Here is a 16,154-nt window from a genome sequence, read left to right as displayed (position 1 = left end):
CTTTGTGATAGGATTTGTAAAAACAAGCAAACCTCAGAGCATGTCTGGGGCAAGCTGCTTCATCACCTGTAAAACGGGAACAATCCCTACCTCCTGGGGCTGCCATGAGAGGAACGGGGGAGGAACAGGACACCTACCCCAGGCCCTGGCACCAAGTGGAATATTGCTCAGCTGTTATCCTGACATGGGCCAAGATCCAGCTGAAATGCCACCACCCAAACCAGTTCAGAGACAGAGTGCCAACCCTCTCCGGCCCACGCAGGACATGGGAGGTGAGGAACAGCGGGAAAGAGCAGCTGTGACACCTATCACCCAAGAGGTCAACACCCCCCCTCCATGGGACCTGCTTCCCGGCCAGCAGGTGCTCACCTGGGCCTCCTGACACACACCCGCTCCCTCCTCCCCTCACATCGAGGCCTTCCACCCCCATCTGCCCAAGGCCTCCCACCTCTGCCGCTACCTGCGCCACACACTTACTCCTCACCTCCTGCATCAACTCCACCTCCACCAGCGCCTCCCATTTCCATCACCATCACTTCCATTATCTCTCACCCTTACGCTCACCACCTCCTCCGCAACCTCCCACATCACCTCCCGTCTCAATCACCTCCTCGCCAACCCCCACAGCCCCCATAGACATCACCTCCACTTCCATCGCTTCCCACAATCGCCCTCACTGTCTCCATTATGCCCACCCCGGCAATCACCTCCACCACTTCAACATCCACCTCCTCCACCCTCCTCCTCCTCCTCCTCCTCCACCTCCACCTCTTCCCCCTCCTCCTCCACCTCCTTCTCCACCTCCACTCCTACCCCTCCTCCTCCATCTGTACTGCCTCCCCTCCACTCATCCACCTCTTCCACCTCCTTCTCTACCTCCTCCTCCTTCTCTTCCACCTCTTCCCCTCCTCCTCCATCACTTCCACCACTTCCCCCTCCTCCCTCTCCTCCGCTGCCTCCACCGCCTCCATCTCCACCTCCATCATCTTCATCTGAGCTCCCCAAGGCCCAGCACCTGGGCCGCATCAGCGGGCCGCATCAGCCCTACCTCACATTGTCATGCCGCTGGATGTAAATCTTGTGGAAAATCCTTTCGGGGGGCTTCAGGAAGTCCTCCTTCATCTCCATGGCAACATTCCGGGGCAGAAGGCTCATAAGCAGCCGCTCCTGGACAGGAGAGACAGGTCTGTGTGACGCAGCAGGACTCCCCTGCGAGTCCTCGATCACCCCCACCGAGGTGGTGCTGAGGAGCTGCCCTGCACAAGGGGCTGCAGACCCTCCTCACGGGCAGCAGGCGGCCTGGTGCTATAGACCCTGCCTGGCCCCTGGGCCCCTGCAGCCTGTGCCCAGGCCTGGAGTGGCATTACACAGGAAACTCGCTCCCGGAGCACTGGCAAGGGGCCTGCATCACCTCCACGACACCCGGGCCACCACGGCAACCTTCACCCACCGTCCACCCACCCGCGTGCCCCCGCTTCACCGAGCAGAGGTCACAGGGAGGAAACGCCACCAGCCCCAACCAGGATGGCCAGGCCTCACTCCACATCCCACTGCCCAACACGGCCCCAAGAGGGACCTCCGGATGGGCCGTAAAACCCGCCCCTCTGGAAAGACGGGAGTCCCGTGACCTCACAGAGATCGGTACACAACGTCGCATTCCCCGCCCCGCCCGCCCCCGGTCCTATCTTCCGATTTCTTCCTTCTCTCTGGGGGTCAGATGTTTTCTTCCCTCTCAGAGAATGGAATGAACATCTAGGCCTTTTCCAGAGGTGCCCTGCCGCACAGGAGACTCCATCCCTCTCCCGGGGACTCAGTTTCCCCACCTGCTTCATTCTGCCTCTCCGCCTCCCAGGGATCCTCACCCGCCCCCAAGCCCCCTGGCCCGTGACCACCGCTGGCCACACCTGCATCTGAGGCCCTCCCTCAGGGCCTCTCGCTCCCCTTCCCAGCCTGCTTCGGGAAGCAAAGAGATTACATTGAAATCCCAGTAGACCGAGGAAGGAAGCCTGCTCAGAAGAGCAAACACGGCAGAGACTGGGCAAGAGAAGCCGCTCCCTCACTCCATCCCTCCAGCCCCAGGCTCTGCTCCGGGCCTGTCCCATCAACGCAGCAGCTCTAGTGAAGCCCTCGACCCCTGGCATCCCCCAGCCCACAGCAGGCATCGGGTGACCTCCTGGACCACAGCCCCATTCCGTGAGGCCACGTCCCACGTGATGACCTCAGGAGGACGATGAGAGCGGCACAGTGACAAGAGTCCCCCGGAGCCCAGCCTCGGAGGCCTGGGGCAGGGGTGTGAGGGCTTCACCTGTCTGCTCTGGATTCCACAGAGCACGTCACAGGCCTAACCCATGGAGCCCACACCCCTCAGGAGCCTCCCCAGGTCATGCGTCTCCCCGTAAACCGCAGAGGGGAAGGCCAGCCAAGCGCCGCTAGCTGCTGTGTGGAGCCAAGCAGACAGACGAGGCCAACCTGAGTCCCGGACCATGTGGCCCGAGCAAGGCCTGGCTCTGCCCTGAGACCCACGCCCACGGCGGCCAAACAGACAGACTGCAATGCCGCGGCGGGACTTCACGCTACTGCCATGGCCTGTGACCACGCTCAGCACTGGGACCCCTGGGAGAGAGGCTCTGAGTGCTGGCGAGCACACGGACACCATGCATGGACACGTCCAGGCTGACTGTGAGGGGCAGCCCCAGCGCACGGGTGTGGGAGCCGCTGTGTGACTGGTGCCTGGCCAGCAGACGCCGACCCCTTCCTTGGCCGGGGGGCCTCTGGGGCGAGGCTGAGACACAGGCAGAGGGTGCCAGACTGTGCGGGTGGTGGAGGGAGCTTGGGCAGGGCCTCACCCAGGCCACCTCGCGGACAGGCCAAGGGCAGCATCAGCAACACGAACACACCTGGAAGCTGCTGGAAATGCCTCGAGGCACGAGGCCAGGACACTACAGAATGCTGCCCCAGAACACACGTGGGGCTTCACGCTCTCCTGGGAAGACCCAGCGTCACGGGGCTCCACGACCCTGGGCCGCCTGGGCTGCCGAGCTGCGGTTAGGGGCTCGGGGGTGGCTCTGCACCAGCGTGCCCCGTACGGAGGATCCCTGGAGGAGTGCACGGTGGCCTGGCCTTGCATCGCACCTCTGCCCTGTCTGAATTCCATCACACCAGACAGGGAGACAGGCACACCGAGTACTCAGCAGGTGCTCTGTGAGGGGGTCATTGCCCCCCAGACCCTGCTCCCCCTTTGCCTGCCACACCTCCAATTCCCACTGCTCAGGGCTCAGGTCTTAAATCCCTCACCTGCACCTACAAATATGCTACATCAGATCAAACAAGGGAGGCTGCCCCCCACACCCGCCGTGCCCCGCATACCCTCCTCCCTGTTCAGTATTTTCCTAATGCCCTGGAACCCCTCCCTCTCCAAGGACCCCAGCTGAGGGCACACCTCCAGGACCTGGTCTCTCCATCCCATCAGCTGCCCTGCACCGTGGAGTTAGGACAGGGAAACTGAGTCAGCCACAGACCACAGGAGAGCACCACGCTGGTAATGCTGGGCAGGGGCATCTGGTGCTGGAAGTGAGGCCAGGGCAGAGCTGACCGCTGTTCCCACATCCCTTCATCACCACTAGCACAACCGTCTAGCCCCTTACTTTCATCTGGGGCTCAGAGACCTAAGATAAACACCCCGTTATCCAACCTGCTCTTGCAGCTAGATGTGGCCCAGGAGACAGGGGGTGAAAGGTCATGTGAGAGCTTCTGGAATGGCTCTTAAAGACGGCCTGTTCTTCCTTTTGTCCCTCTGTTGCTGGGGACATGGTCTTGATGTCCAGCCCTCTACCTACCATCTTGATTCACGAGGACGAGGGCCACACACCAGCAGTGGTGGACCAGTGAAGAGATGGAGACTGGGCTGGAAGGGCTGCATGGATCAGCCCTGCCACCTCAGCCATAAAGAGGCTCCCTGGAACCCGCACACGAGGGGGAAAGAGTGCTCACACTTGCATAAGCCACTGTCACATGAAATTCCTAAGGACAGGCTGTGGCTGTCCTTCTGACCAGGGGCTCAGCATCAGCTGCACCCACGAGATTAGGGATGGTACGTAAAGCCGACACACATAACCAAGAGTAAAAGCACACAACTTCCCCACAGGGAGCAAAGCGCCATCTGGCAAGATCAAGCACCCATCCCCGATTAAAAACAGCAAAACCTGGAACAAAGTAGTTTTCTGACATCATAAAGATATTACCTGCAATCCACGTCCAATCTCAGACCCAGCCCGAAAGCCCCAAGCAGCAGTAAACACTGCATCAGGAGCCGACAAGCCTGATGTGTTCTGACCAGCAAAATGAAACACAAAGCCAGAAATCCAAAGGACAAACTCATGAACGTGGATCCTACAAAGTCTCCCGGCGCCCTACAAACACCAAAACGTTACTTAAGATAAATGTATTAGGGACGCCTGGGTGGCTCAGTGGTTGAGCATCTGCCTTCCACCGGGGTGTGACCCTGGGGTCCTGGGATCGAGTCCTGCGTCGGGCAGGCTCCCTGCAGGGAGTCTGCTTCTCCCTCTGCCTCTGTCTCTGCCTCTCTCTGTGTCTCTCATGAATAAATACATAAATAAAATCTTAAAAAAAAAAAAAGAAAATAGGGATCCCTGGGTGGAGCAGCGGTTTGGCGCCTGCCTTTGGCCCAGGGCGCGATCCTGGAGACCCGGGATCGAATCCCACGTCGGGCTCCCGGTGCATGGAGCCTGCTTCTCCCTCTGCCTGTGTCTCTGCCTCTCTCTCTCTCTCTCTCTGTGACTATCATAAATAAATAAAAATTTAAAAAAAAAAGAAAAAAATCACGCAGCACATGAGAAGCAGAACAATCTCAACAAATGAATAAAGACAATCAACAGACAGCAACAGCACGATTAACAGAATAATCACCATACCTAACGAGATTCTAAAGCAGCTATTGTAAGAATCATTCGATAAACAGCCACAAACACACCTGAAAAAAATGAAAGAAGAAAAAGGAACTCCAGCAAAGAGATAAAAGATACAAAAGAGACTCCGATACAAATGTTGGAGCTGAAAAAAAAAAAAATAATGAAATAAAAAGCTCGACAGGTGGCAGAGAACAGAGGAGAGCCTAGTGACCTTGCAGGCGGAATGACAGAGATTGCCCACACGGTTCGAATTACCGCAGATTTCTCATGGGGGATCGTGGAGGCCAGGAGACGGCGGCCGGCTTCTCGAGTGCAAGAGAAAAGAACTGTCTACCCAGAACCCTTCGGGAATGAAAGAAATCAAGAGGGAAAAGTAGGAGGCCTTGTCACCAACAGACCTGCCCCAAGAGAAAGACCTGTAACCAGAAAGAAAAGGAGAAAAGGAAGCATCTGGGCATAGGGGAGGAAGAAATGACATAACATAAGCAAAAATATCCATGAATAAAACTGACTTCCCTTCTCCGCTACGTGCTGGTTGACGCAAGCCGTACAGCACTGCCTGGTGTGGCTCAAATGTATGCAGAAGAAATATTTAAGACCGTGTTGTCGCAGGTGAGGCTGAAGGCCGCGGAGGTGGGGTTTCTGCACTTCGCCCCATCCGGTAACATGTCGACAACAGTAGAATGTGACATTACGTGTCTTTAGTATAAAACCTCAAGCAGCACTGAGAAAGATACGCGCTCACGGGCACAATGATATATCAAAGCTGAATTCTAGAAATGCGTTCGACTAACACAGAGGAAAGCAGGAAAAAGAAACAAAACATAAAATGACAAGTGGATGCTCTGACATAATAATTACATGAAAGACAAGCGTTCTAAACATACTAAAGACAGACATCGGCAGACTGATTTTTAACAAGTATGACCCAGGGACGCCCGGGGGGCTCAGCGGTTGAGCATCTGCCTTTGGCTCAGGGCGTGATCCCGGGGTCCTGGGATCCAGTCTCGCATCGGGCTCCCCACGGAGAGCCTGCTTCTCCCTCTGCCTGTGTCTCTGCATCGGGGTGTGTGTGTGTGTGTCTCTCATGAATAAATAAACTCATTTTTAAAAATATTTAAGAAGAAAAATAAATAATAGAAAATCTGGACAAAGATTAGCAATGATACAGAGCACTCGAGAAGACCATCAGTACGTCAACAACAGGTATAAAACACCTCGCCCAAGAAGTGCGGAAAACACGTTGTCTTCAAGCACCCGTAGAACTCACACCAAGACAGGCCATATCCTGGACCATGACACGAACTTCGGCGTATTTACAAGAATTCAAATTCTAGAGCATGGTCTTTGAAAATCACGGACTCAAACTAAAAATCGGTAGCAGAAAACAGGAGAAAAATCTCCAAATATTGAGAAACTAAGCAAAAGGATTCTAAGCAATCCAGAAGTCGAAAGGAGATGTCAAAGGAAAGTTTTAAAAATACACAGAACCGAATGAAAGTGAGAATACCACACACCAGTATCTGTGGCGCGCAGCTCTGAAAGGGAAATTTATGAGACTATTTGCTCATACTAAAAAAGAGAAAGTTGTCAAGTAAATAATCGAAGCTTCCATTTACAGAATCTGGAAAAAGAAGAACAAAGTAAAGCAACTTTAGAGGAGGGAATAGCATAATACATACAAGAAAAAATCAAAGAAACTGAAAACAGGAAAACAAAAAACAAAAAAAATCAACAAAACAAAAATGTGATCCTTTAAATACAGCAGTAAAATACGCAAACCTCTAGCAAAATGAGTGAGAGAGAGACTGATATGACATAATTAACAAAATCAGGAAGGAAACGTTATCATTACAGACCCTGCAGAAACCGAAAAGATAAAGGGAACAGTAGTAACACTTCACACGTGAATTTGACCATTTCAAAGATACGGACAAGCTTCTCAAAGAAGCACAAGCCACTACAACTCACGCAGTAAGATGTAAATACTGTGAATAAGACACCTGAATAGCTCTGTAATCTATTAAGTAAACCGAATTCTTAATTTTAAAATTCATATACCAATAAAAAAATAAAGAAATAAAAAAAAACAAAAAAAAATAAAGAAATAAAGAAATGAAAAGAATAAAATTCATATAGAAGAAATCTCCAGATCCTGATGGTTTTACTAAATATGCCTGCCAAGCACTGAAGAAAATTTAACACCAATTCTACCTAAAATTCTCCAGAAAATACCAGCCTTAGCAAGATTTTTCTAGATATGTCTACTCATGTGAGTGAAGCAAAAGCAAAAATAAATTATTGGGGCTGTACCAAATAAAAAGCTTTTACACGGCAAAGGAAATAATTAACAAAATGAAAAAGAAATGAAACCTACTGAATGGGAGAAGGTATCTGCAAATGGTAGATTCAATAAGCGGTTAGTATCCAAGATATATAAAGAACCTAGACAACTCCACATCGGAAACCCAAATTATGCAATTAAAAAATGGGCAGAAAATCTGAATATAGGGATCCCTGGGTGGCGCAGCGGTTTGGCGCCTGCCTTTGGCCCAGGGCGCGATCCTGGAGACCCGGGATTGAATCCCACATCGGGCTCCCGGTGCATGGAGCCTGCTTCTCCCTCTGCCTGTGTCTCTGCCTCTCTCTCTCTCTCTCTCTGTGACTATCATAAATAAAAAAAAAAAAAAGAAAAAAAAGAAAATCTGAATAATCTGAATATACATTTCTCAAAAAAGACATCCAGATGGCCAACAGGTGCTTGAAAAGATGCTCAACATCATTAATCCTCTGGGGAATGCAAATCAAAACCACAATGAGATACCACCTTACCCCAAGGGAACACACCCCAACTCCTTATATAAAGTCAATATTATCTGATACCAAAACTGGATCAAGACAAAAAGTAAACTTTGTCAGGGGATCCCTGGGTGGCCCATCGGTTTAGCACCTGCCTTCGGCCCAGGGCGTGACCCTGGAGACCCGGGATCGAGTCCTCCGTCGGGCTCCCTGCATGGAGCCTGCTTCTCCCGCTGCCTGTGTCTCTGCCTCTTTCTCTCTCTCATGAGCAAATAAATAACATTTAAAAAGAAAAGAAAACTTTGTCAGCTCTGCTTCCACGGTGTCCAGGCAATCATGGGGATGACAACACACGGGGTAGCGGCAGCCCCTGCAGAGCCCCACACGTGGCACATGGATGCGCCAAGGCGTCCAGACAAAACCCGCTCCCCGCTCAGCGCCAGGAAGGGCTTGGGGGTGACCGCCCAGGAGCACAGCGCTGGGAGCAGGAGCCGCTCCCCACATGTGTGTGCGACCTGCACGTCGGCGACTCTGGAGAGTCACCCTGCGCCCACATCCCCGGGACAAGCGGGAGCGGGAATGGCGCCTTCCCCGGACGCCCACATGGCTCATGGGTGACCACCGGGCCCGGAGACGACGGTCACTGCTAAGTCAACATCTGGGTGGCCACGGGCTTTCCGAGCCCTCTGTTTGCTTCTCGAATCAGTTTCGATCCTGGAAACTGTGCGGGAACTGGTGCATCTCGGAGTTTTCAAATCTCCTGCTCGCGACGAATCCTGAGTGTTTCCCTTGTGTCTGCTTTTAGCGCGGCTCTACCTGCCGCCGAGCCTTCCGTCCCTAACACCCGCCTTATGCCCTTTCTTTCTTCTTGATCAGCTGCTCTAAGGCTTTCCCATTTTGAAGACCTAAGGTTGGACGTCTTTGTTTTGGAAGCGAAAGACCCTCCAAGTCCCTTTGGAGTATCTGACCCCCGGGGCCCGCAAGCCTACTCCCGTGTGACAGACCCGACCCCCAGGCCCCAACAGAGAAGACATGGCAGGTCAAAGTCCGGACTCACCCGCTCTTGGGCCAGCCTGAGATGCACGGACATGACCCTCACCCTCCTGTTCCAAAAGCACCGTGTGAACCACCAAGAGAAATGACTGAAATGTCTGAAACATGGAACTATTGAATTTCTACACCAAGAGAAGCAAGGCTAGAGAAACACAGGTGGGGCACGGGGACACCCCGGAGGAGACACCGGCCTCTCCACGGTGAGCGGCCCGTTCGCACCCACGGGGGCAGAGCGTGGGCCAGGAGGGGTCAAACACATACGCCACAAAGAAATACGAAGGGCAGCCGTGTGGAGAGAGGCCCTCCCGCGTCAGTGAGGGCCAGGACGCACAGCAAGGCCCGCCCGGAAGTGGGGGATGGACAAAGAAGACCAGACTCCTCTCCGGGACGCACGCCGGACCCCGACCACCAGGCCCGCCTCAGCCGGCCCCCCATGGACTGGCGGGCCCCGGGCCCCCACTCAGAGGCCACCGCTACCGGAGCCGCGCGCGATCGCAGGTAACTTCCAAGGAGAACATGGAACACGGTGGAACCGGGAGACCCCCCCGGAGCGAAGTCGCGCCTGCTCTCCCGACGACACAGCTGAGGCCTGCTCCCAGGCGATGAACAAGGGTGCTCGGGAGGAGTCACGTTTTCAAAACACGGAGTCTGAACGTCGGGGCCGAGAACACAAAGTCCCACGCGCACGCCGGGGAGGAAGGCACAGCGGCCTCAAGTTAGTCAAAGCACCGGTGGATCCGTCCGTGGGAAAATGCAGAAAATCTAAATATCCAGACCCAGAGTGACAACACGGTAAGAGCAGTCACCGGGCTGACGAGTCGGGGTGACATCTGCCACCTTGCAGAGTTGTGCGCCCGCACGCCGGCCCTGAGCCTCCCGGTGTCTGGGCTCCCCCCTCTGCGGGATGAGCCCTTGCTGGTGGAGCTGCCACGAGCATGCAGACTGGCCCTGTGACGGCACGAGTGCGTGTGACTGCTGGCCCCTGGGGCCGGGGCCTGGGGTGCGGGGAGAGCGCAGGCCTGGGAGTCTGCATGCACGTGGGGTCCACGCCGTGGCCACCACTGCAGCATCGCACGCGGCCGACCCCAAGCTCGGGGGCCCAACAGGCCCAGAGCCTCACGTGGTCGCCGGGAAAGGCAGCCACGGGAAGAGAAGAGATGAAGACAGACACACGCCGAGCACGGAAAGAAAGACGTCAGAAAGGAAACGCAGAGGAGATGGAAGACGGGAGAAGAGCAAAGGAAAACTCAGAAGAGAAAGACATAGCGGCGGCCCCCAAACGTTGCTTCTTCCGGGATGTCGGGGAGGCATCCAAGGGGGGTCCCCGCGCTGCGCGTGCAAGCGTCTCAAAAACGGCCAAGAGACCCTCAGTTGGCGGGGCTGATGTCGGAGGAGGCGCTCAGGGACCAGCCCGGGGACCCCGGATCGTACGCACGTGTGTGCATGCACACGCACGCTCAGCCACACACTCGCCTGCACACATGCGCACACACTTACACTCACACCCGCACACGCACCCACACGCACCCACACGTGCAGTTACGCACACATCCACACATATGTGCACACACCCGACGTTTGCATGCATATGTTCACGTATCCCCACATACATGTACACACATGCACACACTCACGTACAGACACCGGCATGCACAGAGTCCACACGAATGCAAATCCACACGCGTAGACGTACACAGACATGGGCACTTGCACACATGCTCCACATATACATATACACGTGTGTACAGACACAAATGCACACGTTTCCGCACATGTGGCCCACACCCATGCATACCACGCATGTGCACGTACGTATGCACGCAGACGTGGGTCTCCCACAGACAAGTCCATCCGGATACGCACACACAATCTAAGCATACGTACGTCATCTGCTCCTAAACCACAACCTACCTTCACTGTACACACTAGGTATCGTTATAGTATCTATAAATAAACACACGCGTGTGCACGTTTTAGAAGGACAGCCCGGACCCCACGCCCTGCGTCTGCGATGCGGTGGGCTCTCACGTACGGAGCAATCCCACCCGCCACCCCACAGAAACAAGGTTCAGCACCGACGCTGCGGGGAAGCCTCGCCGGGGGCTCCCAGCCCACCCGGCACCCCTGACGGGGACGAGCCCGGGACTCCGGGCAGTGCGCACCGGTCCGGGTCGCCGTCTAGGTGGGGGTGGGTGGTCCCACGGCCCCAGGAGGCTGTGGCAGGGGCCGGGCAGGGGCCCCCCAGGTTCACAGCCGAGCTGCTGGCCAGGGTTACCGTGACAACCACTGTCACAGGGACACCCCCGGGTCCGCGGAGCTTTAGCCTCTGGACGGTGGGTCAGGGCCCACCACAGCTGTGCCAGGGCCGGTCAGGACCTGCCTCACCACCCCCCCACCACCCCGGCTCCAAGGCAGTGGATTCCAGCTGGATCCCACCCAACCTCCCCCCACAGGTGAAACTCCCACCCTCCGTGCCGGCCTTGGAGCAGCTCAGCCCCTGCAGGGCAACAAACCCACGGGGCGAGCTCTGCAGCTCTCCCTGCCCCCTCCCAGCCCTACAGGATCACCTGGGCACACCGTCTGACCAATGGGGAGACTGAGGCTGGGGCCACAGAGGGTGGCAGGTCCTCCCCCGCCACGTCTACGGAGTCCCCACTGCCGCTGCCCTGTCTCCTCTTGCCTGAGGCCCCTGAGCATCTCCACCCCAAGCTCCATGCTCCCCACTGGGTGTTCCCAGCCCTGCACCTCGGGCCCACACTCCGCCGTCCGCGCCCCCCACCCGGCCCCATGCCCCCAGCTGTGCTGCCCCGTGCCCTGCAGGGGAGAGCCCCCCGTGCCCACCTGCTTCTCGTTCTCGTCCTCCAGCCTCAGCCGGTCTTCAATGTAGCTGCGGGCCTGCAGGAAGGCTTTCCTTTGGGAGCGCTCGGCCAGGACCCTCACGAACACCCCGTACATGTTCACGCTGAGGAAAAGCAGGGCGTTGGCTCCGAGCTGGAAGGGAGAGAGCACAGGGCACCTTACGCGGGGGCGCGAGCTCGGCGGGGCTCCTCACCTCCACACCCAGCCCGTGTCCCCACCGCACTGCCCAGGTGGCCGCTACCCGGACCACGAGCCGGGGCGGCAGGTGCACCCCTCGTCCCGAGTGGGCCGCCTCATGCGGTGGCAGCACAGCACGCAGGGAGCTCTCCGTCCCCGCAGCCAGGCTCACCTGCCGCGCTCCCTCCTGGCACCGGGACGGTGCCCCCTACATGCCGCGCAGCCAGAAAACTGCTGTCCCGCGAGGGTCCCCGGGGAGCCACCCGTCCCCATGTGACCCGCTCCCTGCCCTGTGACCGGCTCGGCCGTGCTGCTGCGACCCTGGTCATCTCCAGTCCCAGGAGCCCACCGCTGCGCCCTCGCTGGAGCGCTCCTAGCCTGAAGCAGGCTCACGGCGCCGGGGAGGTGCTTCTGTGGTGCCTGCAGCAGCCTCCCACCGGGCCCGGGGGCACCAGGGGCGGCGTGGCCATCGGGGGCCTGTGCCACATCCCGGGGCATCGGCTCAGGCCACCTGCTCAGCCGGGGCTCAGCTCGTGCCAGTTGCTCCTGAAGCCACGAGTCGGGGGCGGTGGGCAGCGTGGGTGCGAGAGGCCGTGGACGGGGTTCTGCAGGGTTAAGGTGCTTCACGTGCCCTGGACGCCGTCATGGGCGCCTTTCCACCCCCCCCCCCCCCCACATGCTGACAGGTCCCCGCGCGGAGCACACACCTTTTCCGGGCCGACACACGACCCGTCTGGCCTCTCTGTGCCCCCACCCGGCCTCGACCACACATGTGGCAGCAAGGGGACCTGCGAGCCACACGCCCTCCCAGCCCGGTGCCGCACTGCCCCCATGCGGGCACCCCACTTGGAGGCACAGAGTGGGAGATCGGGACCCCACGGGCTGCCCTGCCCTGGGCCAGAGGCGGGACATGGGCCAGCAGGAGGCCATCGGGCCGGGGGAGAAGCAGACAGCAGAGCGGCGGGGCCCAGGTCGCTGCCCTACAAGCACCTCATCACTCCTTCCCTTCCCCCCCACCGCGATGATCCATCCAGGGAAACTGAGGCCCCCTGGCCGGTCAGCCCCGTGAGCGCTGGTGAAGCTGCCCACGTGCAGGAGGAGTCCGTGTCCAGCGGGCCGGGGACGGGGGGCTCCTCTGCCTGGCGCTCTGCATGCACCCGGCCCAGGGCCTCCCTGCACCCCCACCTGCCGGCCGGCGCTCCCCTCCCTCCTGGCGTCGCCCACACCCCGTGGTCGGGCACAGCCCTGCCCGATGGGCCGCAGGGCGCCCTCAGCGTCGGCCACCTCACCAGCCACCAGTGATGGGGGTGATGCCTGGAGCTCACCTGCCGACAGGTGTGACAGGGGGCGAGGGAGTTCACATGGGGAACTGTGGGGGTGGGGGACATGCCACCCGAGGCTGGGGCAGGGCGTATCGGGGTCCAGACGAGCACCCCAAGACCCACAGGTTGGCAGGGCCACAGCACAGGGGGGCAGGAGCCACAGGGCCGGCCAGGGAGGGCCCGGCGTAATCTGCTGCCTCTCTCGTCTGGCCTCTGGGTCCCCGCCAGGACGCCGGCCTGTGGGGGAGGGTGCCCCGAAACCCTGCTTGCCCATGCCACCCCCTCCCCCCGTGAGGAAACCCAGCCCTTGTGGCCGCCCCATCCCGCTACCCACTCGGGTCCCCGGCACTGCCCTCCTCATTGCTCCACGGCACGTCAGAGCAGCCATGCCCACTGCTGTCCCACCTGCACCTGGCGCAGGCCGGGCCGGGCCACAGGAGTGGGGCGTCCGCACCCCTCACGCACCATGCTCCGGCCTCCCTTGCTGCAGCGCTCCCCAAGGGGGGCTCCAGGCAGGGGTCCCAGGGAGCGAGGCCCCTGCCCTGGCCGCTTTTGGGCCACTGCCCCAGGCACCACCTGCTGAGCGGTGGCACCTGGCGCACAACCACAGGGGTTCCCGGCAGGTGACTGGTCCTCGCTGCCCCCAGCGTCATTGCCACCAGCGGACACCGCGGCACTCAGGACGTGCGGCCCTGGGCGGAAGGGACGGCTGCACACTCTGCAGCCCTGAGCTTCTGGCCTCCTGTACCTGCCCTCACCCCCCGGCCTCCTGTACCTGCCCTCACCCCCCGCCTCCTGTACCTGCCCTCACCCCCGGCCTCCTGTACCTGCCCTCACCCCTGGCCTCCTGTACTTGCCCCATGCCCCCGGCCTCCTGTACCTGCCCCATGCCCCCGGCCTCCTGTACCTGCCCTCACCCCCGGCCTCCTGTACCTGCCCTCACCTCCGGCCTCCTGTACCTGCCCTCACCCCCGGCCTCCTGTACCTGCCCTCACCTCCGGCCTCCTGTACCTGCCCCTCGCCCCCGGCCTCCTGTACCTGCCCTCACCCCCCGCCACCTGTACCTGCCCCACACCTGTGGCCTCAGCACACAGGCTCCTCAGGACTGCCCCGCCCTCTGCTTTCCAAAGCCCACACTGCTCTGGACACAGGGCCCTGTCAGGGCCTCGAGGCTACAGGTGTCCCGCCCTGGAAGCCCCACTCCGTGTTCTCTCCTCCTCCTGCCCACCCCCTTCCCGCCGCTCTCCTACTCTGGGAGAAACACGCAGTCCACGTGACAGGCCCTGCTTGGTCTACACCAGGGCTCTGGGTGCTCCTCGTGCAGGAGAGTCCTGCACTCGCCCCACCTCCCTCGGGGCCCGCACCTGCCACCCAGGCCACAGGACTCCTCTGCCCTCCGCTGGGACCCGCGGGCTCCGCTGCATCCCCCTTGGCAGCTGACACACCGACCTGCGGTTCTTCCTCTCGTCTGAGGACAACACGCTTCTCCGGGCCCCTGCTGCCCTGGCCCGTTCTGCGCCGTCCGCAGGCAACACCCCGGGAAAGGCCCCCGCCCCCTCGGCCCCCCCAGCCCACCCGCCCTCGCGGCGGCCCAGGCTCTGCCCAGGTCAGGTCCCAGCACCCAGCACCCCTTGGGCCTGTGCACGTGCCTGGGACCTCTCCACCGACAGCACCTGTCCCCCCCCCACTTCCCGGACCAAGGAGCCACACCTCCAGCCTGGCCCCGCCCCAGCCCGCTGCCCCCCCGGAGGGCTCCCCGACCCCTCCCGCTGCTCACCCCAGCAGACCCCTGAGCCTGGGATGAGCCACTCGCGAAACAGGCACCCTGGTGTTTGCTGAATGAATAAGGAAGGGCACGTGGGTGGTAGGGGCAGATGTGCGCCACCACCTGCTCCCCGCTGTCCTGGATGAGACCCCACGAGACATTTCCCAGTCCTCACATCTGCGGTCAGGTGGGTGGGTAGGCAGGGACCCCAGCTGTCCCATGACCCACAGGACATACAGAGGCAAGGCCTGGAGGCAGCCTGACGTCTGAAGTGACGTGCTTCTGGAGCATGCTGAGCCTGGGGAGGCCAGGGGGCACCACGGGATACGGGGACACGGCCTGCACACACGTGCATATGCGGACAAGGTCTCTGAGCCCCGGGAACAGCACCGGGGGTGGGGACAGGCCCGCGTCCCTCCCAGGCACTCCCTGTCTGTCCCCCGCAAGCCTGCAAGGCCAAGAAGCCTGAGTCCACTCGCACCCCTACCCTGCCTACGTGGGCTGCAAGGACAATCCCGGAAGAGCTCCAAGCCTGTGCCGGGTCGTCAGGGTCCGCCGGCGGCCCGAGGCCTCTCCTGGCTCCTGAAAGCACCAGCGCCCCATGGCCCTTCCTCACCTGGGGGTGCAGGGTCGGCGTGGAACTGTCCCCAGTGCTCTTCCTGACTCCTGATCCCCCGGGTCACAGGTGGGAGAAGATATGGTCCCTGTGCTCAGCCCACACCCTACCCGGGCTCCCCGCAACCCCGCCTGGCCTCCCTTACAAACGTGGGACGGACGTCGGGCTGTGGAGCGTGGGCCGGCTCTCAGAGCTGGTGAGTGAGCAGACTTGGGCCTGTGTGAGCCTTGGGCCTCACTGCGCTCTCCCGCTGGGCCCTGCTTCCAGTGAATCCTCTGGACGATCACTGGCCGCGAAGTCAGAGGCCTGGGTTCAAATCCAGCTCTGCCCAGTGCCAAGGGACCACATGCAAATGGGACCACCACTCTCACCTGCAGCGTGCTGACGTGGGTAACACCCCGCTGTCCCCCCCTCCCTGCCACTTCCCAGTGAGTGAAGAAACCAACAAGGAACTGCTCCACCACAAACACCATCTCCTTCCATAATCAGGGTGTCACCAGCCGGAATCAAATCTGTGGACATACACGCCCCATTCAAAACATCCACCCATCCATCCACCCACTCACCCAGCCACGGACTCACCCAGCCATGGACTCACCCACCCGCCCACTCACCCAGCCACCCATCCACCCACC

At 59.5% G+C, this 16,154-nt stretch overlaps 1 protein-coding gene across 1 annotated transcript in view; it reads right to left on the bottom strand.

Annotated features, from left to right (window-relative positions):
• Positions 1–16,154, bottom strand: part of ADCY1 (adenylate cyclase 1) — a 100,698-nt gene that overhangs the window by 71,110 nt on the left and 13,434 nt on the right. The window contains exons 2-3 of the mRNA XM_041753714.1: positions 11,622–11,771; positions 1,049–1,167 (exon numbers count right to left, since the gene is read on the bottom strand). Of these exons, the coding sequence (XP_041609648.1) occupies positions 1,049–1,167; positions 11,622–11,771 (269 nt within the window). The remainder of the gene's footprint in view (positions 1–1,048; positions 1,168–11,621; positions 11,772–16,154) is intronic.

Source organism: Vulpes lagopus, chromosome 4 (genome assembly GCF_018345385.1).
Source record: "Vulpes lagopus strain Blue_001 chromosome 4, ASM1834538v1, whole genome shotgun sequence".
In the NCBI taxonomy this organism is placed as follows: Eukaryota; Metazoa; Chordata; class Mammalia; order Carnivora; family Canidae; genus Vulpes; species Vulpes lagopus.
The sequence above is the reverse complement of the archived record's forward strand: the minus strand, read 5'-3'. Positions and strand labels throughout refer to the sequence as shown.